Raw genomic sequence first — 26,981 nt, 5'->3', positions numbered from 1 at the left:
CCGTCCGCCACGCTCCACAACCCCACCCGCGTGCAGCTCTTCCAGAAGTGGAAGTGGACCAAGATCGCCACCATCCAGCAGACCACGGAGGTGTTCACCTCGGTCAGTCTCTTTCCCCTATTCTGTCTCTCACTGGAGTGAAACTGGAGGGCTGTCTGTATCAGGGCCCTGTCTCTCTCTCTCTCTCTCTCTCTCTCCCTGTCTCTCCCTCTCTCTCCCTCTCTCTCTCTCTCTCTCTCTCTCTCTCTCTCCCTCTCATTCTCTCCCTCTCTCTCTCTCTCTCTCTCTCTCTCTCTCCCTCCCTCTCTCTCTCTCTCTCTCTCTCTCTCCCTCTCATTCTCTCCCTCTCTCTCTCTCTCTCCCTCCCTCTCTCTCTCTGTCTCCTGCTGACTGCAACCCCCCCTTTCCCTCCTTCCTCATCTTTCTCTCCCTTGTATGCTCAAGTTTTCCCTGTCTCTCTCCATCTCACTTTCACATTCTCTCTCTCCTGTCTCTCTCCATCTCACTTACGCATTCTCTCCCTCCTGTCTCTCTCCATCTCACTTTCGCATTCTCTCCCTCCTGTCTCTCTCTTTCCTTTTTCCCCCATTACCACCTCAGTGTCCCTCACTTTCCTCTCTGCCTCTCTCACTTTCTCGTTCCCTCTCTCTCCCCTCCTCCTACCATCTGTCTTCCTCTTTCTTGCTCTCTCTCCACCTCCTTCTTAAGGGAATAGTCGTTGATCAGGTTTCTCTCATGTTAGAATGTTAAAGGGCCTGTTAAGTTTGACTGTGCTGTTTTTGTTTGTTGGGATGTTAGTGTTTTTTAAATGATTGAAGGAATAAATTTAATATTTTTTATTTATTTATTTTGTAATTAATTAATAATTATTATTTTCAGGTCTTCTTTTTTCCAGTTCATTAATCCCCCTCTCTCTCTGTCGCAGACACTGGATGATCTGGAGGAGAGAGTGAAGGCTGCTGGGATTGAGATCAGCGTGAGACAGAGCTTTCTTACAGACCCTGCTGTGGCAGTCAAGAACCTCAAGGTGTGCCCCCCCCCCCTCCCCACTCCGCCTCTCTGCTTCCATGGCAACAGTGTGGTTATCACAGCCCAAACTCACCCTACCACTTCAACAAGCTCCCACGAGTCCTGACAAAAAAACTCGCCTTAGCACTGCATTTGCATGCTGCACAAAGATTTGTTTTTTTGGGAGCACAGAGCTGAGTAGTTCGGCTTCTGAGCTCATTTTCTTCCAGTTTAGCAGTACCTCGCCTCACATGCTGCCCTAGTTTTGGTTCCTGAGATTGATTGGCTAGCTGGAAGAGAACCGTGGTCCCTTAGAATGTAACCCAGAACACAGTATGCCACTGTAAAGGGGTCTACTGTAATGGACCAATCCAGTCCCACTACGGCCTACTGTAATGGACCAATCCAGTCCCACTACGGCCTACTGAAATGAACCAATCCAATCATACTGCAGCCTACTGTAATGGACCAATCTGGTCCCAATATGGCCTACTGTGATGGACTAATCCAGTGCCACTATAGCTTACTGTAGTGAACCAATCCAGTGCCACTACGGCCCCTGCTCAGTCTGACCTGAATGTGCCTTGTTCTTGAATTAAAGTAATAAATTTGAGAGATTTTTTTCTCACAGTAGCACCACGAAAAATGAATCTGAATCTATATGTAGATGAGATGTGTCTGTCCTCCTCGAATGTGTTCTCTGCCACTTGGGTAATGCTGGCCTGTCTCTTGCTGGTGCAGCGTCAGGATGCCAGAATCATCGTGGGCCTCTTCTACGAGACGGAGGCCAGGAAAGTCTTCTGCGAGGTTGGTTCTGAAGACTTACTCCACTTTCTCTTCTTACGAGTGGTTATATTAAGAACAATGACTCATGTGTTGTACCATTTTCTATGACACTTATAAGCTATTAAAGACTACAATGTGTGTCAAGAGGTTATTCTAATTTCAGCAGAGCGGAGTACATTATCAGAGCGTGTTTTTTCTGTCTCTTACCCACCCGCTGTCATTGTTTCTGGTTTCTGTCCCTTTCTCTGCCCTCTCTTACTCTTCCTCTCCTTCCTGTTCCTCTCTCTCCCCCTCTTTTCTTTTAATCTTTCCCTTTTCCCCCCTCCCTCTTGTTCTTTCTCTCATTCTCTCTGTCAATGCCTGATTTATCCCCAAACCCCCCCCCACCCATTCTCCCTCTCTGCAGGTATTTAAGGAAAAGTTGTACGGGAAGAAGTACGTCTGGTTTCTGATTGGCTGGTACGCCGACAACTGGTTCAAGATCAAGGACCCGTCCATAAACTGCACGGTGGAGAACATGACGGAGGCGGTGGAGGGCCACGTCACCACGGAGATCGTGATGCTCAACCCCGAGACCGTCCGGGGAGCCTCCAACCTGGTGAGAAACGCCCCCCCCCGCCCCATCAGAGCCAAACTGCAGCGTGTCCCATGACTCAGCCACATTCACTCACTGGCTCTCTCGGCTTTCTGGTGTCTCAGCACTGTTTATAGTGTGTTGGGGGCAGGTGGCTCATGTCACGCCCCACCTGAGTGATGCACGGCAGCCATTTTGCGCCAGAATAGTCACCATACATCAGCTGAGGCAGAGAGGGAGGGTTTTGTCCAGCCGGTTAAACTGCTAGAAATATAGATGGCTTGATTCTGAGAGGCACATTGGGAAGCTTTCCAGGACACTAGGAAACCCCATCCTGTCTGTGTGAGTGAGGGCCTCTGTCTAACTTCTGGTCTGAAAGGCAGCGTCTCCTTCAGCACAGTATCCCTATCATTGCGGAGGGGCATTCAAATAATTATCATGTGCCATTATCACAAGCCTTAGAGTATCGCTAACCAAAGATTTAACAAATTGTGGTATTTCTTTTTGAGAGTGCTTTTGATGTCGTTTGTCATGGCTCAAGTCTTTTGATTGGTTAGTAGGACTCAGTGATTGAAAGCACATGGGAATGAATGGATGGCTTCAGACTCTTTCCCAGCTCTGAGGGGGTATCTTTGCCTGTTTCCCCAACCTCCCTCGTTTCACAGACGTCCCAGGAATTCCTGGAGCAGCTGATGTCCCGGCTGGGGGGTAAGAACCCCGAGGAGACGGGGGGCTTTCAGGAGGCCCCTCTGGCCTACGACGCCATTTGGGCCCTCGCTCTGGCCCTCAACAAGACCGTGGGGCCCCTGAAGGCCAAGGGCCGGCACCTGGAGGACTTCAACTACAACAACCGCGACATCACAGCCGAGATATACCGCGCACTCAACACCAGCTCCTTCGAAGGGGTGTCTGTAAGTGCTGGGGGGTGGGGGGGCCCAAACACGTGACTGTGCCCCCTTTGATCTGAGCCCACACCACACAATGCAACACTATTGTCATTTAGCAGAGGCGCTTACCCAGAGCAACTGAAATGGGTAATTTTTTTTACCACCATGCTACACTGCTTCCCACATCTGAGCAGGTCGGTCTTAAGGACGGTTCAATCACATTACCCCCGACTCAGTGCGAGACCTTGCCCTGTAGCCATGGTGGTAGCTGTTCTGGCCACTTTAACACTTTGTCTCTGTCTCTGAGTCATGTATTTAAAAACGTGTTGAATTTTCATTTTTTTTCTTCATTGGAATGCTGGACGAATGCGTGATGGTGTTCGAGTATGGAGAAAGCGTAGTGTTTCCTTGAATACAGTGCTCAAGGGCTCTCTGTGTGACTGCGTGGTTTTGGTGGCGCTGAGCACAGCAGCACTGTTCAGAGAGCGCGGACAGCATTACTCATGCCAGCCGAGCTCTAAATGCTAACTGCAGAGCGGCATCAAAGAGAACTTCTCCTGGGCAGACCACTTTGTCTGTTAAAAGCAGACATCTCCAGGATTAGATTTTCATGGAAAAATTAAGTCTCAACCGAAACAGCACTGAACCCGTAATCATGCGTGGCTTTTAGCTTTTAGCATTCTTAGACTGTTCATTTCTAAGTCCTTTACAGTAAATTTGAATATTAGGGTTCAATTAAGCGTCAGATTTAAAACCCCTACTAGAGGCTGGTGTTCAGCCTCGGTTGTAAACACTTACTGCAGGTTGTGTGAGCTCTCTTCGTGTGATATTTGCTCTCTCTGTTTTAACTACACTCTTCCTGCTTCCCCCTCCTGCAGGGTCACGTGGTGTTCGATGCTCAGGGTTCGAGAATGGCCTGGACTCTTATTGAACAGCTGCAAGGTACTCCTTCCTCCAGCATCCACCCAAACCTTCATTACTTTCTGTCTTTTGAAGACTGGGTTTTCCTTTTTAACACCCCTGTCCACCTTTCCCCCCATATCTAAAAGACGAGGGCTCTGTACTGCCCTCCGTTCAATCCCCTGGCTGGCAGTGCAGTGAGCTCTAACACAGCGAGGTCTGTCATGTCATGGTGTGGTGAGCTCGGATGCTGTGCGGTGAGCTTTGTTGCAGTGTGGTGAACTGTGGGATGGTTAAGGTGAGCTCTATGGCACTCAGAGAACACAGCAGTTTTGAAAGAAAGAGTGGAAAGGCCCGTTTGGCTTGTCCTTTTAGGGTTTAACCATTTTATTCTTTTAGATATTTTTTTGGTTATTCATACTCGGTTTCTGGAAGAGCTTGCCAAGTACACCTGCAGTATGGGGTATGTATGAATACAGTGCTAGCTCACTCTCAGATGAGCTCTCTTTGAGAATGGATTCATTTTAATGACGTGTTCACTTCTTTTTAACTTTTTAAATTTTTGATCAGGTAGTCCAAAAAACTGAGACAAGAGAGAGGAAATTATATTTGCGAGAATATGACCATGTTGCAGAGGAGTGTAAACACTAAATCCTGATATGATGCATAAACAGTCACACAGCGGGAACATTCATAATTGAAAAGGATTGCAATGGCTTGCAAAAATGCTCCCTGACCGAGGGGCGAAATAATGCAACCTCTTCTCCCAAAATCACCACATTTTTTTAAAATTGTGGATGATCTGTGTGTGTTTGGTATGTAAGGCCCACAGCCCTCTGACATGTGACAGCACAATAGTTGCTAAGTGACAGGGTTGTGGTTGCTATGTGACAGTGTGACGGTTGATACCTGGCAGGATGATGTTTGATAGGTGACAGTTTGATGGTTGCTATGTGACAGGGTTATAGTTGCTATGTGACAGTGTGACGGTTGATACCTGGCAGGGTGATGGTTGATAGGTGACAGTTTGATGGTTGCTATGTGACAAGGTGAGGGCTGCTATGTGATCGGGTGACGGCTGCTAGGTGACAGTGTGATAGTTGCCCTGGCCAAACAGGAACTCAAGCTTATTCTTTATTATCAGCATTTTGGAGTCTCTAACTCATCATATTCTGAGTTAGTTGAATGTGTGCATAAAAGTTTAACAAAGCTGTCTAAATATTTCATTGAGTGTCGGGGATTTCTCAAAAAAGGCACTTGCGTGTCCCTGCGAAATCCGCTGTTTAGAAATGCAGCTCTTTGCTGGCCCTGGGGTGTCCTCAGACGGCCTGTAACTCTGCGGTTCAGCACACAGCCAACGCCGGCCCCTGCTCTGCCGTCCTGTTTCGGAGGTCCGGTCGCGGTCTGGCTCTGCTGCGTGACCACCGCAGTGGAGACCCCGCGATTTGCTAGCTTTGCGCTATTCACTGTGTGCTCCGTTCACCGGGAAACGTTAGAAATTAAAGTGCCCCCGCCACTTAGCTTAATTGCCCCAGTGTTCCGCTGGTAGGAGCGGAGTTTGATTTTTAATTTGTTTGACGCTAATTGGGGCAGAGTTTGCCTGAGGCGGCTCTGGACCCGCTTCACGAGCTGGCGTGTTTCTGAGTGTGTGAGTCTGGAGTCGGGGGGTGGGGGGGACCAGGGGGGTGAGCGTGAGAGGGCCTGGTACCAAACCATACCCCTCCATCCCTCCTCCTCCCCAATGATCTCCCCCCCTCTGATTCAGTGATTCAAGGATTCAAACTGGCTTCATTTCCATGATGGGAGTTATCTAGTGTTGCCAAAGTTTTTGAGGTCATGAGCGTACAAGACCAACACCCCCCCCCCCACCAGTGCAAAACACCACAGTGTAATTCAGAAGGAACAGAAATATATAGAACAACTAATACAATGTCAGTTTATATTAAGTATATAAACAATCTTTCTCTTGGGAAGCTTGGCCTTGGGCTGACAGAGAAAGATTAGTGTTGCCAAAGGAGAGGTGCATTTCTAAAAAACATGAAAAGTACAATTCCCAGGTAGCACATTCACAAGTACAAAAGACAGCTGGAAAATCAATAAGTACATGAGCGAGTCAGTGTGATTACAGAAGCAGATGATTCATTCAACTGAAGCATTAAAAGGGCGGACTTAATGAAACTCTCCCTCTCTCTCTCTCTCTCCCTCTCTCTCTCTCCCTCTCTCTCTCTCTCTCTCTCTCTCTCTCTCTCTCGCACACGCTCAGTTCAGTTCAGTGGAGCTTCATTGATCAAAGCAGTGTAACCATAGCAGCCACATACAGTATAAAGTGAATATAGGTCTACGGTTCAATATAAATCACAAATATACATACTTACAAATTTGTGTCAGGTGAACTTAAAGTGATTACAATAATATGGAAATGACTATTAAAACTAATAATCTTTGACAGTCTCTTTCTTCCTGCCTCTGTCCAACATGTGTCTCTTTTTCCCTGGTAAAGGTGGAAGCTATAAGAAGATTGGATACTATGACAGCACCAAGGGGAATCTCTCCTGGTTTGGCAATGACAGGTGGATAGGTGAGACTCCTTTACCCTCAATGCCTGCCCTGTCATTTCTGCTCATCTTTCTCTGCCCAGTGTCTCCTTCTCTCTCTCTCTCTCTCTCTCTCTCACACACACACACACACACAGACACACACACAGACACACACACACACACACACAAAGCAGGGTCCAGTGTTTACTCTCATTGGTCAATCAATAAAATTGTCCTTCGTGGTGCCCGTTACTATAGTATCACCTCTGAACACTTTGTTCAGCACAACACAAAGAGAAACATTACAAAAGTATGAAAAGAACCGCGTAATACAAAAAATAAATAAAATAAGTGTGGATAGAAATGTAAAAACAACATGGTGATAACGGTGAGAGTAAGAGCAAAAACAATATTATTAACATGTTGGTTAAGCTTAGAGCTATAGGGGCAGGTTATGTAACTGATCTTGCCTCTGTTTCCATATCTCCAGTGAAATCTCTCTGGAAATGATAATGTTTGTTTCCTTCAGGAGAATCATCTTATTAAATGCATTCTGTCTGTCTTATTAAATGAGCTCCACGGCAACAGTGCTGTGGGTACAATCCCAGAATGCAATGCCTGTACACATGCCCGAGTACCAATGCGTCATACATGAGGTTGGAGAGCAGCTTTCCCACTGAGATGCTGTGTCACAATGAAAGAGAATTTCACAGGCACTTGTAATAAGATTAAAGTAATAACTTCTCTTACATACCAAACATTTTGAAATACACCATTTAAAATTATAAGCCCCCCTAAGAAAGACATCAGGAATACTGCTGTGGGGCGCTCTTATGTTGTTAAGTCCAACCCAGTGCATTTTCAGGGTCCAACATTTTTTGAACAGATGTGGAATTTTCCCAGAGAACCCTACGTTTAACCCAAGTGAATCTGAAGTTTAAGTTTAAATTGATGCCTGAGAGAACAATAAAAAAAGAAAAAGGAGTAAGAGGATTCACACCTTTGGAGAACGGGCTGTTTTTCAGGCAGTGCTGTGTGTGTCGGCAGAGACATCACCTGAGCGTGAAATAACATGGAGGCCGCTCAGACGAGGCCTCTCCCTGAGGCACGTGTTTTCGGGGAGGGCTCTCTCCTCACTGCCCTCCCCCTGCCCCCCCCCCCCCCCCCCCCCCCCCAGTGTGAGCAGGAGGCACTGACCTGTCTGGAGGAGAAGCCGCACCCCTCCCCTGCAGGGCGTTTCCGTGACGACCGGGTTCCTCCGTGCTGTAATGGGCTTGCGTGGGGACTCTTGCGTCATGGTGATAGGCTGAGAGGGTGGCCCAGTGAAGGTGAACGCAGTACGGCCTACAACCCGGGACACGTTTGGCTGCAGAACTCAATTTGGGTTGCCCTCTGTGATGTGCCTCTCTCCTCCACTCTCTCTTTCTTTCACCTTCCCTCTCTCTCTGACTCTGCTTCTATTCTTCCCATTGTTTTTCTTTCTCTTGCCCTCCCTTTCTTTCTCACTCTCTCACTCTCTCCCTCCCTCTCCCGCTCTCTCTCTCCCTCCCTTTCTCTCTCTCTCTCTCACTCTCTTTCTCTCCCCACTCACTCTCTCACTCTCTCCCTCCCTCTCACGCTCTCTCTCTCTCTCCCTTTCTCTCTCTCTCTCTCACTCTCTTTCTCTCCCCACTCACTCTCTCACTCTCTCCCTCCCTCTCCTGCTCTCTCTCTCCCTCCCTTTCTCTCTCTCTCACTCTCTCTCTCTCCCCACTCACTCTCTCACTCTCTCTCCCTCTCCCGCTCTCTCTCTCCCTCCCTTTCTCTCTCTCTCACTCTCTTTCTCTCCCCACTCACTCTCTCACTCTCTCCCTCCCTCTCCTGCTCTCTCTCTCCCTCCCTTTCTCTCTCTCTCACTCTCTCTCTCTCCCCACTCACTCTCTCACTCTCTCCCTCCCTCTCCTGCTCTCTCTCTCCCTCCCTTTCTCTCTCTCTCACTCTCTTTCTCTCCCCACTCACTCTCTCACTCTCTCCCTCCCTCTCCTGCTCTCTCTCTCCCTCCCTTTCTCTCTCTCTCACTCTCTCTCTCTCCCCACTCTTTTGGTCTCTTTGTCCTCTCCTTCTCTTTCTTTCCCTCACTCTCTCTCATCTCCACTCTTTCTCTCCTTCCCTCTCTCCTCATCCTTCTCTTTGTCCTTCTTAATTCAGTTCAACACTTTATTGTTGACAGCAATAAAGGGGAAAAAAGAGCGGAGGAAATAAACAGCATTTTTGATTGAGCTGTTGTGGGACAGCAGACACCAGCAGAGCCCTGATGGAGGGTCTCAGACTGGGTCAGGCAGTGGCGTGCTGGGCCACTAGTGGGGCCGTGGGTGGGTGGATCTCACAGCGTGACGGACATCTTTTCTGGGTCAGTCCTCTATGTGAATGGAAGGAGGGAAATATTATTTTTAAAGGATGTGTCTCGGATTTGGCAGCGTTTCTCCCGGTGCAGAAGGAAGCGTGAATCAGCTTCAGCTTGTCCTCTGTTACGGTGCTCAGAGTCTGTCCTTACGGGCACGGCCTGTTCGCCTGTGTCAGGACGGGGTCACGGAGGTGCTGTTTGGTTGGGACCTGCTTCTGCTTTGGCAGCTCCCAGATATGCTGCCAGTGTGCATCTTCTGTTTCGGCTCCAAAAGCCCTGCAGTTTCTTTTGCGTCTCAGTGAGTTTATGCCAGTGGTCCAGGTAGGGGTGTTTGATGTGTTTTGGTGCATTCGGACTGGAATTGGAATTTCAGAGCTGTTCTGAAGCTGACTGATGCCGGCGCTGTTGGGCTCTGTGAGCTCCAGCACCAGATGGCTGGGGGACTTTCCTCCGGGCCGAGCTCCTGGTGTTTTTTTTTATTTTTTTGAAATGTCATGACTTTGGTCCCGCCTGTGTTTGCTGTCAGCGCTCAGGTCCGGCAGAACTGCCCTGGCAGGTCTGGCGTTTGCTGCAGGAGCGGGGCGTTTGCATCGAGCAGGACACTGACGTCGGTGTCGTGCAGAGTGAGTCTGGGGGGGTGCGGGCTGCTCCAGCGCTGTGACACATTCATTAAAGTGCGTGACGTAGACTGCACCCATGTGCCATTCCCTGCCCTTGAGTGAAATCCTCTCTTCTTCTGCCAATTTTCAGCTTTTTTTTCCACGTAAATGTCTGTCGATCAATTTTTTTGATGCCAGAGACGACACCGCTTTGAAGAGGTTTTTGAAAAAGACCTCTATGCTTGTATGACAGCATTTGGAAGCAGGTGAATATTTTCACTGTATTTGTCTGATGTACTCATACAGTTATGAAGTATAATAGTATGGTGCACTGCTTTGGTAAAAATACTTTTACTTGGGACATTGGGTGCAGTTTGCTCCTGTTATCTCGTGAGTATCTTCCTCCCTGGGTGCAAATGGCACCTTTCGGCCTGCATCATTTCCTGTCTTACATCACTTCCTGCCCTTTGCTTCTCAGGAAGGCTCCACCAGGGCTCTGGTAACACAGTTCCTATGCAGTTTGACACAGACCACATGTCATTTTGGGTGACAAAGCAGCTCAGTCTACGGCATAATGGCAGCAGTCAGTTTCCCCATTCTCTTACAGACTCTTACAGACTGTTTTAAATAATAGCATAGGCAGTGTGAGGGGTTTGAATATCAATGAGACTTTGGCCTCATTTTAACAACTAAGCATGAAACCTGATATACAGAGGATGTGTTTTTTTCGGGTATTTACAGACTACAGATTCACAGACTTTGTGCACTGAAACGCAAGATCTTCCCCAGAGCAAAGCTGAACTGAGACCTTACTCTGCCCAGATCCTTCCCACAGAGACTCAGGTGCAGTGCAGACGGGTCTCTGTGCCAATGCATACACACCGGGCGGGGTAGATAACGCAGCTCTGATTGGGGAAGGTTGGGTTAACGGTGCGGGGAGCTGCTGATAAATTCTTTTTGATATAGTGTCTGTTTGTTTCATATTTCCCTGGCTGAGATAAGCGGCCACTGTCATGGTTTCATCACAATTTTTCACCATCCAGACCACATATTCTATTCATTTATTCATTTTCAGATAAATATCTGCTTTTGTGTCCGTGTCTGCTTTCCCCCATATTTCATCATTGGTTGTGCTGTACATACTACTTTTGAAAACTCCATTGGGAAATCCTAAAGTCCTCTTGAGGAGTCCAGAATCCTATTGGCAAAAACTAACAAAAACTAAACATGCTTTGAAAAACACTATTCAGTAAGGAAGGCCAGTATCTGGGTGTTAATTGTAGCACAGGGAAACCTTCCTAGGTTACTACTGACACAGATGTAGGTAGCTGTTGGGGTCTAATTTCTCTGTGCTCTCACGTATGAATGTAAGAATCCCTCGGTTCCGGGTCTCAGGGAAATATCCGACTCTCGATACAACATTGACTTGTTTCAGTCAGCCATGTTGCACCTCAGGGCTGCTGTGTTTCATCCTCTCGGTTCTGATGCTGTCTGGCCCACTTTCTCTCCCTCGTTTGAGAGTATACTTCAGCTCTGCAGTGATTGGGGTGTGTAAAGGGCTCTGATTGTCCTTAATACAGGATCCTAGGATCTTTAATTGTTCACAAATTAGATTTTGATTTGGTTCCTTTTCTTGTACTTTCTTGGCAGATTTTCAAGAGGTCGTGTTCCATATCCTTCTGTTTTGTACGGCCAAATTTGTCCTCCTCTGTACTCCTCCCTCTCCTCCCTCTCCCTCCCTCTCTTTCTTTCCCTCTCTCTCTCCCTCTGTCTCTCTCTCAGGGTGAGCCCCTGTTTCACACTCTCAGGCAAAGACATTGCAGGACATTGTCACCCCCCCAGCAGCTGTGTTCTATAAAAGGCCTCAGAGGTCCATAAGGGGGTCGTTAATGAAATGGTGTGAATCACCCACACTTAGCGTCCTCGGTGCCCTTACTTTCTGTACTGCCTCACGGTCTCTGTCTGTGCCCCATCTCTCCATCACCATTCACTCCGTGCCCCTTCCTCACTCTCTCCCTCTCTCTCCTCCCTGGTTGCCCCTGACAACCACTGCAGCCCTGCACCCCCCCCCCCCCCTCCCCACCGTCACCGCGGAAACTGTTATGGAGGACGGTCTCCATGGCAACGCCCCATCCTGATTGCTCCATCAAGGGCAGGGAGAGGTTTCAAGCAATACGAACACGCTGACCGAAAGGACCTTGCACATTTCACACACACACACGCGCACACACTCACACACACACACACGTACGCACACACACACACACATACTCACACACAGTCTCTGCTTTATGGCAGAATTCCACCTGCACATGAATACTGTTCTAAAAACTCAGTCCCGTGACATCCACACACCGTGAGAACAATCCCGGCACCGTGAGAACAGTCCCAGCCTGTGACATCCACACACCGTGAGAACAGTCCCAGCACCATGAGAACAGTCCCGGCCTGTGACATCCACACACCGTGAGAACAGTCCCGGCACCATGAGAACAGTCCCGGCCTGTGACATCCACACGCCATGAGAACAGTCCCGGCACCATGAGAACAGTCCCGGCCTGTGACATCCACACGCCGTGAGAACAGTCCCGGCCTGTGACATCAATGTGCAGAACTGTGCTGACACACACACACTCTCTCACACACTAACACCAACACTGAGACGAGTTTACACCCCAAACACACTGACACCAGCGCCTCCCTCTCACACACACCTCCAGAGCCTGGAGCAGCCAGCTGCAGCCAGCCCTACAGTGAGACTGCATCTCTCCAACCTCCTCCGGGACAGGGGAGAACTGTGGATTGACTTTGTGCTTGGAGCAGCCGATCCAACACATTCCCTGGGGGTTAATTTTTCCAAAATGTATTGAAATTTTTTAAAAATTTATATATGCAAAAACTAGTCTGAATGTATGTATATGTAGGCAGCAGTGTAGCGTAGTGGTTAAGGAGCAGGACTCATACCCGAAAGGTTGCCAGTATGAAATCCCTCAGAGCCCCGCTGTGCGTGACACAGGGTGGACAGTGGTCTGGGAGAGCGAGAGAGCCCCAGCATCACGCAGACGGACACATCACAAGCTCTCCTGCAGATCTGGGTCACTCCTAACCCTCCATCTCTGCCCCCCTCAGCCTGCAGCCTGCGGCTCCTGGCTCCCTGTCTCTCATTGCTCGACACTGTGGTTTTTAAACCTCTCGTCACTTAAGTTTCTGTGTCGTAAACCAGCTGGAAGTGTAGAAGTGGTGAAAATTACGTTTCCTTTTTTTTTTTTTTTGCTTTAATCGTGAAGCCTGTTGCAAGGATAACCAGAGAAGCGTGATTCTTATGGCTCATTAGCGATGGAAGGTACCATGGGATAAGCCTCTCTCTGTTCCGGAATGGTTGGAGGAAAAGGGGACGCCGCAGCTGATTGGTCGTAAACCTGGGCTTTGTGACATCACCAGATCACACCCCTCAGCGTCAGTGGTTTTGTGACATTAAGTTATTGTTCCGCTTCTGCAATCAGATCAGACTAATTTGCTAAGGGTGTTCATTTGAAGTGAGCGGTGTGTTGTAGCTCTTCGAGCTCCTGATTCCTCAGCACTCATTCCGCGCTTTGGATCGTGCTGTTGTGCTCGACCTCATATCACTCTACTAGGAGAGGAAAAAACCCAGCCGTACAAATGGGTTTTAAGATGTGGCACCGTACGTTGCTCCAGATATGCGTGGTCCACTAGAGGGATAAATATTGTAATAATAAAGCTCTGGGAGCCCATTGGCTGTCATGTCTGTGTGAGTAATACTCAGGCTCAGTCAGAGCTCTCCCCTGTGACAGCGTGCTGTTTGCTCATGCAGGACTGCGCTTCCTGCATTACCCCCCCCCCCCCCCCCCCCGGCTGAGACGGAGAGCGTTCTGGCGTTCAGCCTTGCTCTGTGAATATAAAGCCCCAGTGCTCTCCCCTCTGCCGCCCTGTCACTGCGGTGTCAGGATCTGTGGCGCTAAAGCTCCCCCCTCCTCACTCACACACACGCACACTCTCCCTCTCCCTCTATTCCCCCCTCTCTCTCTCTCCCTCTTTCTTTCTCTCCCTCTCTCTCTCTCGCTCTCTCCTTCTCCCTCTCCCCTCTCTCTCCCCCCCTCCCCTCTCTCTCTCTCCCTCTCTTCCTTTCCCTCTCCCTCTCTCCCTCTCTCTCCCCCCCTCCCCTCTCTCTCTCTCCCTCTCTTCCTTTCCCTCTCCCTCTCTCCCTCTCTCTATCTCCCTCCCTCTCTCAGTCTCTCCCTCTTTCCCTTTCCCTCTCTCCCTCTCTCTCCTTCTCTCCTTCTCTCTTGCCCTCTCTCCTTCTCCCTCTCCCTCTCTCTCTCCCTTTTCCCCCTCTCTCCCTCTTTCTTTCATTCCTCTCTCCCTTTCCATCTCTCTCTCTCTCTCTCCCTCTCCCTCTCTCCCTCTCCCCCTCCCTCTCTCTCTCTCTCCCTCACCACAGTGCTGACACACTGTGGGGCACTTGTGCTCGGCCAGTGTGTGTATCAGGGTTTTAGGATTCAGACTCAAACTCAAATGCTCTTCATTTGCGTGGCAGGAGATCTTGACATTGATGAGAGCTACCAGAATGCAGCGTTTAAAAAACAGACTGTCCAGATATTCTGCCAAGGAGTAATCTCTTCTCGGAACTCAGATCTCTAATTTGACGTTTGATTTAGTGTCCTTAAGCCAGTGATCAGTGTACTTATTTTTGTTTTCCCAGGGTGCCTTTCTCTGGGTAGAGCTGGTTGGTCTTCAGTGCCTTGTCTTTTTAGCTTTGTGGGATAGCTAGAATTGTGGGATAAACTAGAATTAGATTTTTTTTTATTCCATTAGGAGCAGGAGGGGGAGTGGCCTAATTCAGCCCAGCACTCATTATTGGATGCGAGTCTATCAACAGACACACACACACACACACACACACAAGTATGTGTGTGTGTGCTGTGCATATACATCATTTTATATAATACTGTATTAACCACTTTTTCTCCCTCTTTATTCCTCTCTCTTATGATGTGTTATTCATGTGAGTAGTGTAATCTCTTTGCAGTGTAACTGATGTACTGGTTTGTACCTGAACTTAAGGTTTTTTTTAGTGGGGTAAGTGATCTGACCGACACAGTTGCAGTTAAATTGAAATGCCTCTCTCCTCCTCTCCTCCTCCCTCTGCCAGGCTCAGACCCACCGGCTGATCAGACTGTGGTCATCGAGGAGTTCAGGTTTCTGTCGCAGAAGCTCTTTGTTTCCGTGGCGGTCTTCGCTGGGCTGGGAATCCTCCTGGGAATCGTCTGCCTCACTTTCAACATCTACAACAGCAACGTCAGGTACGTGCAATCAATCAATCAATCAATCAACCAATCAATCAATCAACCAGTCAATCAATCAATCAATCAGATCTTATTCAACATCTACAACAGCAATGTCAGGTACGTGCAATCAATCAATCAATCAATCAATCAATCAGATCTTATTCAACATCTACAACAGCAATGTCAGGTACGTTCAATAAATCAATCAATCAATCAATTAATCAGATCTTATTCAACATCTACAACAGCCACATCAGGTATGTGCAATCAATCAAGCAATCACTCAGATCTTATTCAACATCTACAACAGCAACGTCAGGTACGTGCAATCAATCAATCAATCAATCAATTAATCAGATCTTATTCAACATCTACAACAGCCACATCAGGTATGTGCAATCAATCAAGCAATCACTCAGATCTTATTCAACATCTACAACAGCAACGTTAGGTACACACAATCTGTATACCAATCAGTCAACTGACCAATCAATGAACCAATCAATCGATCAACCAACCAACCTATCAATCAATCAATCAATCAATCATATTTTATTCAACATCTACAACAGCAACGTTAGGTATGCACAATCTGAATACCAATCAGTCAACTGATCAATCAACTAATCAGTCAACTGTTCAATCAATGAACAAACCAATCAAACTACCAGCCATCAACCAAACAATCAGATCTTATTTAACACAGTGCTCCTAAAAGAGGAAATATCGGAGCTAATTTTTGGGGCAGAGGTATATTTTGTTGCTGTGGCTCTCAGAATTTAACATTCATTTATTCCTTTTCACTGCCAGTGCTGGTCTTTGAGATGCAGTTGTTCTCTTGTCACTCTGATACTGTTCAGTTCGGCTGGCAGGTCAGACCCCCCCCGTGACCCTGCAGTGGGCATGTGCGTCCCGGGCGGCTGGACCCTGCCTAACGGCCTTTACAGCACACAGCTGCGGATAAGGCTGCGTTAGATTACCTTCAATTAGGCTCGCGGGAGGGGGAATAAATCGCTGTCAGAGGACTGCGCAGGCAAACGGAAAAGTGAAAAGTAACCTTGATGGCTAATGCGATCTAAGAGAGCCAATTAAATTCCTATCCAGAATTCAGGATAATCCAGGGAGGATTCGCCCTGCTGTGGCAGGAGAAACCCTGAACTTAAAGCAGCTCAGCACTTTCCCGGTTCCTTTAAGCCTTGCATAAGGTTAGAAGTAATCCTTTTGAATGCAGAAATTATTTGGCTGAGCTCACAGGGAAAGGAACGTGCCATGATCAAAAAACTCAGGTTGAATCCTGGCGAGAGCAGCTGGCTGTGTTTGAAAGGAAGATGCTTTGGGAACCGAACGGATATCACCTTGAGTGATGGCAGCAGAAGCAGGGAGATGTGATCACACTGTGTGTGATCTCAGACAGGCAGCTAGCAGTCCTGCCGCAGCTCCTGGCTGGTGTAGACGGTAGAGCATCGTTTAAGCGCTGAGGTTAGAGGGACGCGTTTTCAGCTCCTGTCTTGATGGAGTTCAGCGAAGGCCTGAAGACAGGCTGAGCATCAGTCGGTGAGAGAGGTCCAGAGAGAGAGAGGTGTTTGGAAAGTCGTTTTTGAAGCGTCCTATTACCATAAGCGGCTGCTCATATTTTAAAAGTGGTTCCGATTTTCAGCAGGGCTCAAAGGAAGTTGCAGAGGTGGTGTAATTGTATATTTTACTGGCTCGTGCCTTTATCTGGCGCGTTGTACGTGTTCACGTGCAGCTGGATTTGCGCTGAGGCTGGTCAGTTTGCCCACACTGCACTACAGTGCCACATCTGGGAGTCAAACCCGCAGCCCTCAGGTTCTTATAGCTGTTAAATGCCACCGTTGCGTGAGGGAAAGAGACTAGCAGAGGGGGAACGGAGATTATTATAATGGAGATATAGATTTATTTAGGATTTTAGATAATCTTAAGAGTATTCTTGCTGTCAGTGGTATTTTTTGCATTCTTTTTTTGTTTATCTTCGGCAGTCAGAACCATTAAGCTTAATGCACAGACAGTGCAGTGGTAACATATGCATGTTGTTATGCCAGATTTATTTTGAGCTGAAGTTGTTTGCATTTAAATGAAGCTTACTCTGTGTGTGTCTGTGTGTGTGTGTGTGTGTGCGCGTGTGTGTCTATGTGTCTGTGTGCATGTGCATGTGCATGTGTATGTATCCCTGTGTGTGTGCACGTATGTGTGTGTGTTTCCGTGTGTGTGCGCGTGTGCTTGTGCATGTATCCCTGTGTGTGTGTGTATCTATGTATCTATGTGTGTGTGTACGTGTCTGTGTGCATGTCCGTGTGTATGTATCCCTGTATTTGTTTGTGTGTGTGTGTGTGTGTGTGTGTGTGTGTGTGCGCGCGCGTCTGCCCGCATGTGTGCGTGTGTGTACACGTCTGTGTGTGCAGGTATATCCAGAACTCGCAGCCCTACCTGAATAACATGACGGCCGTGGGCTGCATGCTGGCGCTGGCAGCCGTGTTCCCCCTGGGCATCGATGGCCGCCATGTGCAGAGGGCACAGTTCCCCATCGTCTGCCAGGTGAGGGGGAGGAGCCTGCCATTGTGACATCACCAAGATATCCACCAATACCGTGCATATGAGGAGAGTGTGGATATGGGGGTTCTCTGGCCCTGCTAATCAAATGCTGTGTTCCTATTATGGCCATAAAACTACTAATATGGTAACTACTTTTGCTGTAATCTGTTACACTCATACACAACAGTGAGTTCAGAGGTGCCAACTATTTCATCAGCCAAATATTCCTTAGTGCTTCTTATTTTTTTGGAGGGGAAAAAATTTGTGACATTATGTTTTCAGAATGTTGGTAATTGGCAGCCACTCAATAAATGAGGATTGTCAGGCATGGTCTGAGGGATGGGTAATATTCTACTGAGAAAAATATTTATATTTTTCCACAGTATAATTTTGCTATTCTAAAAAAACATTTGAGTATGTGAATACCCCCCCTAGTCAGTTTTGTCTAACTGTCAAAGCCCTTGATGTTCTTCCCGTGGTCAGGAGGGAATAACTGTGGAAACTCTTATCTCTCCTGAACAGTTCCGCCTTTGGCTGCTGGGACTGGGCTTCAGCCTGGCCTACGGCAGCATGTTCACCAAGATCTGGTGGGTCCACACCGTCTTCACCAAGAAGGACGAGAAGAAGGACAAGAGGAAGGTGAGGAAAGGACAGTGTGAGGGAGGACAGGGAGGGAACCACGAAGCTGAACTGCCGCTTCTAATTTACCATGTGGTTTTCATTTAACACTGGTTTCAGTTTGGGAATGTACATTAATTACAGTTTTTTTCTGGAAAATGTGAAAAATGAGCTCAGGGAGAATGATTTGGGGGACTCGTCATGCACAAACACCAGAAATGAACTGGTGCTGGTACAGCCAGCAAAACACTTTACCCGAGTTTAATGTCCTCAGACAACCTTTCCACACGGCACATCTCACAGATGTTACCTGCTAAGACAAGTGTTTCTTCTGACGTACCATCTTACATTATTTATTTCCTTGGCATATTTTATTGGGTATATTTGCATATCCAGGGCAACCAAGTCAGGTTGCAGTTTTGCTGTTATCTGTTATATTTACTGAGCTTATTTGGGTTCAGCACCAAATGTTCAAGCATATGATAGCAATATGTTTTGAAAATTAACCCCAGGAAAAAGGTTTAGTTGGACATACCAGACACCTTTACCCATATCTAGCCATTATGACCGACTGGTTCAGTAAGAAAAACCTGAGTCACAGGACGGTTCTGCTGATAAGGTAGTGTTTATAGTCTTATTTTAGATCGATATTTGTGTAATGATAACATTTCTCTTCAAAGATTTTTTTTTTTGCCGTGTGCTCCTCATTGCAAATAGGAGGCTTGGCAGATATCATTTTGCATTGATTTCTAAGTCGATATCAATCCCATAATTCATAGTCACCCTTCAAAACCAGTGATGACACAGAGGAAGAAAAAGCACCTGAATCAATACCTGTGCAGTGTGGAACAGATCTGTGTCTCTCTAAATTCTCCTGCGCTTAAGATTGATGAAAAGTCCTCCTCTATCCCAGCAGCACTTGGAGCCCTGGAAACTCTATGCCACCGTCGGGGTGTTGCTGGTCATCGACATCCTGTCCCTCATGATCTGGCAGATAGTGGATCCTCTGCACATCACTGTGGAGGTGCGGGGACTGGGTGGCTCTGCCTTCATTTCCACTCACTGGGGGCTCTCTGGAATTGATTTATGGACCATTTTGTGCAGTTAAATTTTTATTGGGTGCACTTTACATACAGTGGAAGTTCATGTGATCTCCCTGAAAACGAAACCCCTTCAGTAGTGCATTATTACTTTGTACATGTTACAACCAAACTTTGTGCTTTATGAAAGATGATATGTAATTATGTATATATCAGCATAATTGTTACATAGTTGACATGCATGTGAAAACATGGCATATCTCTTTGCTATAATAAAATACTCTATTCTCAGTGTAGTTGTTACTGTAACATCTCTCTGGCTCAGCGTAGATGTGCTGTAATGTCCCTCTGACTTAGTGTAGATGTTACTGCAATTCTTCTCTCTGTAGAAGTTCACTAAAGAAGCCCCAAAAGGGGACCTGGATGTCCTGATTCAGCCTCTGCTGGAGCACTGCAGCTCAGAGAAGATGAACACCTGGCTCGGTAATGCTGGCATTCCCTTCATCTATCTGTCTGTCTCTGAGTCTCACTGTCTGTCTGCCTGCCTGCCTGTCTGTCTGTCTCTGAGTCTCTGAGTCTCACTGTCAGACTGTCTTCCTGTCTGCCTCCCATATGTCTGTCTGTCTCTGTGTCTGACTCTGTGTTTTATTGTATGACTGTCTTTCTGTCATTCAGTCTGTGTCTCTCTGTCTCTGCCTGCATGTCTCTCAGAATTGAAATTCACATGAGCTTTACTATCAAGACAAGCATTGCAAATGCACAGGAATATGGTCCTTTTTTCATGAGCTGGAACTGTTCCCCATATTGTACCTGTATAAGAGGAGAGCCTTTCTCCACAAACGCAGCCGCCGTTAATGAGGCCGCAGCCCGGTGTCTGGCAGACTCCGTCCCCACGGTCCCCCGGTCGTCGCGGTCCCCCGCTCCCCTGGCTGCTTCCTGTCCCTCAGGGCGTGGCATATCGCCGTACTGAGCTACCAGCACCTCACAGGTCTCCACCTCACCCGACAGGACGGCTGGTGTGCCTGTGTCTGAGAGGGTGTGGAGGTTTCGGCAGATTTGTGCTATTTTGGGGGAAATGCACATTCCTTGTTTGGCTATATTTAACATGCGGGAGGCTGGAGAGCGGCTCTTTGTGGAGTAGAACAGCCTGTCCTCCCCGGCCTGACGGGTTCGCCTGCAGTGGCCAGGCTCAGTGACCGGGCTGTGCCGTGTCTCTCTCTGTTAGCGTCTCCGTCTCGTCCCCTCTGTCCTTGCTCTCTGTCGCTCTTTCTGTCAGTCTGTTTCAACTCTCTCTCTTCCTGCCTGTTTCTTTGTCTGCCTGTCTGCCTGTCTGTCTCTCTGTCTGCCGCTGTTGCTTTTCACCTGCTTGTTTGTGTCCGTCTGCTTGTCTCTGTCTGTCTGTTCAGCTGTCTGTTTGTTCACCTATGTCTGCATCTATCTGGCTGTCTGATGGTCTGTCTTTGTGTCTCCCTGTCTGTCTGTCTGTCTGTCTTTCTCTGACCGTCTGTCTCTCTGCCTCCTCTCTCACTGACCCTCAGGGGTGGTCTATGGCTACAAGGGCCTGCTGCTGCTGCTGGGGATATTCCTGGCCTACGAGACAAAGTCGGTGTCGACCGAGAAGATCAACGACCACCGCGCGGTGGGAATGGCCATCTACAACGTTTCAGTGAGTCTTCCCCCCTAAACTGACCCCCTGCCGCTGTGTCAGTCTGTGTTTCTCAGTCTTCAAGCGGAGCCCTCTGTCTCCTCCTCTGTTTCTTTTCTGTCTGTGTGGATATGTCCTCACACGGCCTGCTGTGTCGCCCCTGACCACCATCCTCCCATTTTACTGTGTCTTTATTGGCCGTCAGCTCTGACCTCGCCTCACTCCAGTTTATCACAGAGGTCAGAAATGGAACATTGCGATCTGATTCCAGTGTCATCACCACCTGGCCCAAATGACCCTTATAATCAGAGGGCCGTTTTAAAGACGCCATGGGAACATGGCTGTCAATCAGAGAGGTCCTGTGAGAACATCGCTACTGTATTAACAAAACATGCTCAGTTATGAGTGTCCAAATTAGATTACTGGTTTCTCTCCCCATGGGATTCTGGTTGAAATATCCGTCACTGCTGGGTTTGAGAGGGGAATCCTCAGGTCTTGGAAAAACCCACAAGGAGACCTGGAAGATGACATCACATAATTACATTACTGTCATTTAGCAGATGCTCTGATCCAGAGCAACACCGGTTGCAGTTTTACACATTATCCATTTATACAGCTTATGTATTTACTGGGGAAATTTTTTGGGTTAAGTACCTTGCCAAAGGGTACAATGACAGTGCCCCAGCAAGGAGATGAACTGGCAACCTTTTGGTTACAGCCCCTGCTCCTTACCACTATGCTACACTGGTTCAGATCTGATTACTGGTTTCCATCCCCATGGGATTGTGGTTGAAAAACCCGTCACTGCTCAGTTTGAGAGGGGAAATCTGCTCAGAACAGTTTTGGAAAAACCCACAAGGAGACCTTGAAGATGACAGCAGTAAGGGAGAGAGAACACTGAGTGGGGGGGGTCGGCGTTTCCCTCGGGGACTCCGAGTCTCGGCTGAGACGACGGCCGGCAGCGCTCGGTGTGAGCGGAACTTCGGAACATCGGAACGGACGCGTCTCTCTCTCGGGGGTTCTGTCACGTCTCGTTTGAGCGGCTCGCCGCGTGAATTCTCTCCCGACCGTTCCTCGAGGTCCTCGTGCCTCGTTCCAGGTTGTCTGCGTCAGCTCCTGTGTGCAAAGCTCCTGGTCGGACATGTGTTGCACGCTGTGCTCCGGCTACACGTGTCCACGATGAGCAGCAGCCCCAGCTCAGCAATTTCCCCTTCAATCTAGTCTGCTTGCTTCCAGATAACCTCTATGGTATCTGTGCTTCATCAGTATATGCCTCCTGTACCGCAGAAACACACACTGACCTTGTGTGTTTCCATGGCAGTGTGGACTCACAGGTCCTCCAGCGTGTCTCTGTGGTGCGGTCCATATGCTGGTGTGTTTCTATGGTGCCACAGATATGCTGGTAAAGCAGTGTGCCAACAGATTTGAGGATCTGCAGCAGTGAATTTTACTTGCGCCATTGCAGCAAGCCTCTCCTCCCAGACTCCATCCCAAACTTTGATTCAAAGCTAAACACAAGTATGGCTTTTTAATGCAAAAGGCTTTTCCGTTGATTTTGTGTGATCTCTGTGCTCGAGTGTATGGAGGACAAAAGCAACATTTGTAACCCTCTGTGTGGGCGGTGAAACCGTTTCTCTCTTTTATTCTCACTCTCAATGTCATACAACTCTCTTCATTGTCCTGAAAATGCCTGGTCGGCACTTTAAAAGTTTCAGAAACTAGAAAGGATGATGTCTGGCTGGGAAGCATTACTGTTGGACTACCGACAATAGCCATTTCCTGGAAAAAAAATTAGAAGAATAGCATGTACGAGTTTGCCGGGTTGTTCACAACAATGACGACGGCCAGAATAATGTTTTTGTCATTGTAAGACGAATGAGGAGTTTTCACAATGCGAAAAGCTGCAGGCTGTGTTAAACACCCTGTCTGCTGTGGCAAACGCTTGTTCCACTTTCTCTGTCCTCTGTATTTTTGGAAATGACAACTGAGTGTTTATCGATATTTATTGATTAATGAAGTGAGCTTCAGAACGGTTTCTCTCCCTCGCTGTCTCTCTCTCCTTCTTCTCTCACTGTGTCCCTAACCTTGTCCCTTTGTTTCTCTCCACCTCCCCCTCACTCTCTTCTGTTTCTCTACCTCACTCACTCTCAAATTCATGAAATATTTTATTTTACTCGGTTAGCTTGTGTTGCAAAAGCTATGGAAACAGAAACAAATGTTCATGGACTGATGAATGAGCAATAGAGAGGCAAACAGGAAACATCCCTTACTTCCTAAACTAGTAGCTGTTTTGCTAATCATGATTTTCCCCATACTTTCTCTGTCTTTCTCTCTCCCCCTCTCTCCCTCTCCTCTATCTCCCTCTCTCTCCCTCTCTCTCTCCCTCTCCCGCTCTGTCTCTCTCTCCCTCTCCCCCCCCCCCCTCTCTCCCCCCTCTCTCTCTGTCTCTCTCCCAGGCTCTGTGTATGATCACAGCTCTCTCTCTCTCTCTCTCTCTCTCTCTCTCTCTCTCTCTCTCTCCCAGGTTCTGTGTATGATCACAGCTCTCTCTCTCTCTCTCTCTCTCTCTCCCGCTCTGTCTCTCTCTCCCTCTCTCTCTCTGTGTCTCTGTCTCTGTCTCTCCCAGGTTCTGTGTATGATCACAGCTCTCTCTCTGTCTCTGTCTCTCCCAGGTTCTGTGTATGATCACAGCTCTCTCTCTGTCTCTGTCTCTCCCAGGTTCTGTGTATGATCACAGCTCCGGTCACCATGATCCTGTCCTCTCAGCAGGATGCTTCCTTTGCATTTGCCTCTCTGGCCATCGTCTTCTCTGTCTACATCACCCTGGTTGTACTCTTTGCTCCAAAGGTTGGTATTTACTGTGTCTTTTTTCCCCTCATGAGTGAGTCACTATAATAGGTGCACAAAGTGACTGATGCGTCTGTAACGTACCATAGATGTGCAGGTAGACTGGTTTTACACTGTGATACCATAGATGCATGGGTTGATCAGTAGGTCTCAATAATACCGTAGATACACAAGTTGATTATTGGGTCTCTGTAGTACCATAGATGTCCAGGTTGATCTGTGTGTCTCTGTGGTACCACAGATGTGCAGGTTGATCTGTGTGTCCTTGTGGTACCATAGATGTCCAGGTTGATCTGTGTGTCTCTGTGGTACCATAGATGCGCAGGTTGATTACCAGAGGGGAGTGGCAGTCCGAGCAGCAGGAGACCATGAAGACAGGGTCCTCCACCAACAACAACGATGAGGAGAAATCCCGACAGCTGGAACGAGAGAACAAGGAGCTACAGAAGATCATACAGGAGGTGCTCTCTCCTGCCCTGCTCCAGTCTCCTCCTTTCCTCTCCTCTGTGTCTTCCTCTCTCTTCCCCCCCTCTTCCTCTCTTCATCTCTCATCCCTCTCTCCCTAATCCGTTTCTATCCACTGCAAGGTTTTACATTCAGAAAAAAAACAAGCTTTGCATTTGTGAAAGACTAATTAAGCACTGTGTTATCACACTTTCTGTTCTAGTCTGTGACACACTTAATTTTGGATTATGGGTTATCAGGTTTTTCCATTGTATCCTACAGTGAATGTATAACAGATCCAGCTGTGGACGTTTGGTGTTAAATCCTCTCTCAATGCCCCCTGTCTCCTTCTCCCTCACAGAAAGAAGAGAGGGTGTCAGAACTTAGGAACCAGCTGTCCCAGAGACAAGCTCTCCGCTCACGAAGGCGTCCCTCCACACAGAACCAAAACCACAGCACTCCCCCGCCCCCCGCCTCCCAGAATGACCCGAAATCCCTGCTACCCCCACCCGGTTACCCCCTCCCTTCATCCGACAACCACTCCCTCCCTCCCTCCTTCTCCAACTCATCCAGCCTTTACCAGCCCGATGGAAAGATAAGCCGCAATAACTGCCACACCAGCCGTCTACAGCTGCTCTACAAGTGAGAGGGCAGGGTTAACACAGGAAGGGGAGGGGTTAGCAGGGAGAGGGGAGGGGTTAATAAGGGAAGGGGAGGAGTCAGAGACTGAGAGGATAAACTCTGTCTAAGGAAATTCAGTAAGAACAAGACTGCAAGGACTTTCTGTCTCTCTCTCTCTCTCTCTTGCTGTATTACCCCAGTAAATTCAGGCATATCGTAGCTTGTTCTTGACATTAAGTACAAACTTAATCATGCCATCGTTTTAAACTTATATTTGTTATTGGTGCATGAAATGTGTTATAGTCCATCTGGGACTAGCCGATGCAGACAGTATGTTAAAATTAAAGACACAATTAGTTAATTTTACTGCCCAGATGTTAATCCGGGATATTTTAATGAAGTGTCTGCTCGCTGCGCCAGGTGACATAAAGAGATGCGTTTACCTGGAACTTCTAATGTCTAGAAATACATCTGCATCAGTATTTAACACTATGAAGTGATCAGTAAACCTGCTTTCCTCTGGCCAAAACTACGGCAAGTTGACATTCACTGAAAAAAAAACAAAAAGGTTGAGCTGGGACAATCTGAGTGGAGCTCTCACTCTCCACATTCCCCCTTTGATAATGTCAGTGATGATGAGTGGAGAGGCTTTAAGTAGAGATCTGGCCACCCTCAATCTGGCAACCTAAATCTTCCCCAGTCAGTGTGACTGAATGACTATTTTCCTCTCTGCCTGAAGCAATGTGCTGAGCATGCCAGCGATGATAGAGGAGGAGTTCTGCCTCGTTTAGATCCAGGGAGTCCAGGTGTGAAAGCTGCAGAGCTGTGCCCTTAGAAACACACATAAATACTCCTATTTTAAGTTCTGATTATTTGAAAGCCAATAAAATTAATATCAGTCACGATCGTAAACATGAGTGGCAGAGCACATTTAATCAGAACGAAGGAGAAAGAAGGTTAATTTGATGGGCAGGAAGGACTAAGTTAATTAAAGCACTTTAAGTCTGCATGCGTCTGATGCAGTCTGGCTTCCACGGGATTTGTGCTGTAGCGTCTAATTGGGTTTGCAGATACTGCGCAGACCTCCGACACTGTGTCGGCTCATTATTGATTTTTTTTTTCTCTTGAAATGTATCGTCATTACTACAAGCCTCGCAATAGGTTTAACCCCCACCCAGGGAGTGTGGGTGGAGGGATGCCCCCAGACAGCACTTTGGGGTGTCCACGTTCTGCAATGCAAATTATGTTACTCATACTCAAAGAATATCCTTCACGCCCCCCAAGTCAGTACAAGACGAATATTTTCACAGAGTATTAAGGCATAATGTGGTAAAAACCAAGCAACCAAGCCATGTTTTGCATAAGGCCTCTGCACAGACTTCATTTCAGTCTTGAACTGTAGCATAATTTCACTGTTTGTTTCGTTTTATGAGTCTGTTTCGGGTTGGGGTTTTTTTCTCCCTCAGAAACAGCCTTTGTTTGTAAGGCCGTGTGTCGCACGCTATGACAGGCCTGGCCCGTTTCTGAGCTCCGTTCTGTGAGAAAAGCACACAGCCATCTCATCGGCCTACTTTACTGTACGTCTTTTCTCAAACAATACACTTTGTTGACAATCGATGCATCTCTTCATCTGTCTCTCAGTTTCTGTCCACGAGAACCATATTAGCAGACGATGCTTATACACTGTAAATGATAATATGCATACACATATAGATATATTATATATTGATAATGAAAATTATTACGATAAACTGATTCTCTTGCACATATACTAATATATTCCTCCGTGATATTTATATTTACTATGGCAATCCTTGTTTAATTTCGAGAGAATATGGTATGCAAAAGGAATGGCTATGATGGAAAAATAAATCTGCTCTTTTTCACGGCCTGGTTTTGTGTGTGTTTGTATGAAGAACTGCTTTAGCTGGATGTGATTTCAGTGGATGACGCCAAAGTTCCTGGAGGATCAGCAGTCAGGACAGCTAAGTCACCGGCCATCTTCCCTCTGCAGACTCCAAACTCTGCTCAAACTGCATCTTTACTCAAAGAACTCTGAGCACTGAACCTTCACACTTTATCCTTAAATTTATTTGCTGAGTAAAAGCACTATATCCTCACACTCTATGTAACACTGCGCCTGTTACAGCAGAATGCTCTGTGTTATGTAATGACTCCTGCTGTCGGTTGCGACAGTGGGGCTGGTATTACCTCTGTTCCTAGTCTAACCTCATTG

General features: G+C 47.5%; 1 protein-coding gene across 3 annotated transcripts in view; it reads left to right on the top strand.

Annotated features, from left to right (window-relative positions):
• The window catches only part of gabbr1b (gamma-aminobutyric acid (GABA) B receptor, 1b), a 64,443-nt gene extending 37,708 nt beyond the window's left edge, over positions 1 to 26,735 (top strand). For 2 of the 3 annotated variants that reach the window (XM_036515626.1, XM_036515625.1), the window contains exons 11-26: positions 1 to 102; positions 926 to 1,027; positions 1,750 to 1,815; positions 2,201 to 2,392; positions 3,034 to 3,279; positions 4,134 to 4,197; positions 6,656 to 6,733; positions 14,845 to 14,995; positions 17,401 to 17,533; positions 18,053 to 18,169; positions 19,062 to 19,172; positions 19,578 to 19,671; positions 20,727 to 20,854; positions 23,552 to 23,680; positions 23,998 to 24,141; positions 24,486 to 26,735. The exon at positions 1 to 102 is cut by the window's left edge and continues 69 nt beyond it. In XM_036515626.1, the coding sequence (XP_036371519.1) occupies positions 1 to 102; positions 926 to 1,027; positions 1,750 to 1,815; positions 2,201 to 2,392; positions 3,034 to 3,279; positions 4,134 to 4,197; positions 6,656 to 6,733; positions 14,845 to 14,995; positions 17,401 to 17,533; positions 18,053 to 18,169; positions 19,062 to 19,172; positions 19,578 to 19,671; positions 20,727 to 20,854; positions 23,552 to 23,680; positions 23,998 to 24,141; positions 24,486 to 24,770 (2,142 nt within the window). In that variant the 3' untranslated portion in view covers positions 24,771 to 26,735. The remainder of the gene's footprint in view (positions 103 to 925; positions 1,028 to 1,749; positions 1,816 to 2,200; positions 2,393 to 3,033; positions 3,280 to 4,133; positions 4,198 to 6,655; positions 6,734 to 14,844; positions 14,996 to 17,400; positions 17,534 to 18,052; positions 18,170 to 19,061; positions 19,173 to 19,577; positions 19,672 to 20,726; positions 20,855 to 23,551; positions 23,681 to 23,997; positions 24,142 to 24,485) is intronic. The other variant, XM_036515627.1, reaches the window with a different exon arrangement.
• The last annotated feature ends 246 nt before the right edge of the window (positions 26,736 to 26,981 follow it).

Source organism: Megalops cyprinoides, chromosome 21 (genome assembly GCF_013368585.1).
Source record: "Megalops cyprinoides isolate fMegCyp1 chromosome 21, fMegCyp1.pri, whole genome shotgun sequence".
NCBI lineage: Eukaryota > Metazoa > Chordata > Actinopteri > Elopiformes > Megalopidae > Megalops > Megalops cyprinoides.
This window is presented reverse-complemented; position numbering and strand designations above follow the sequence as displayed.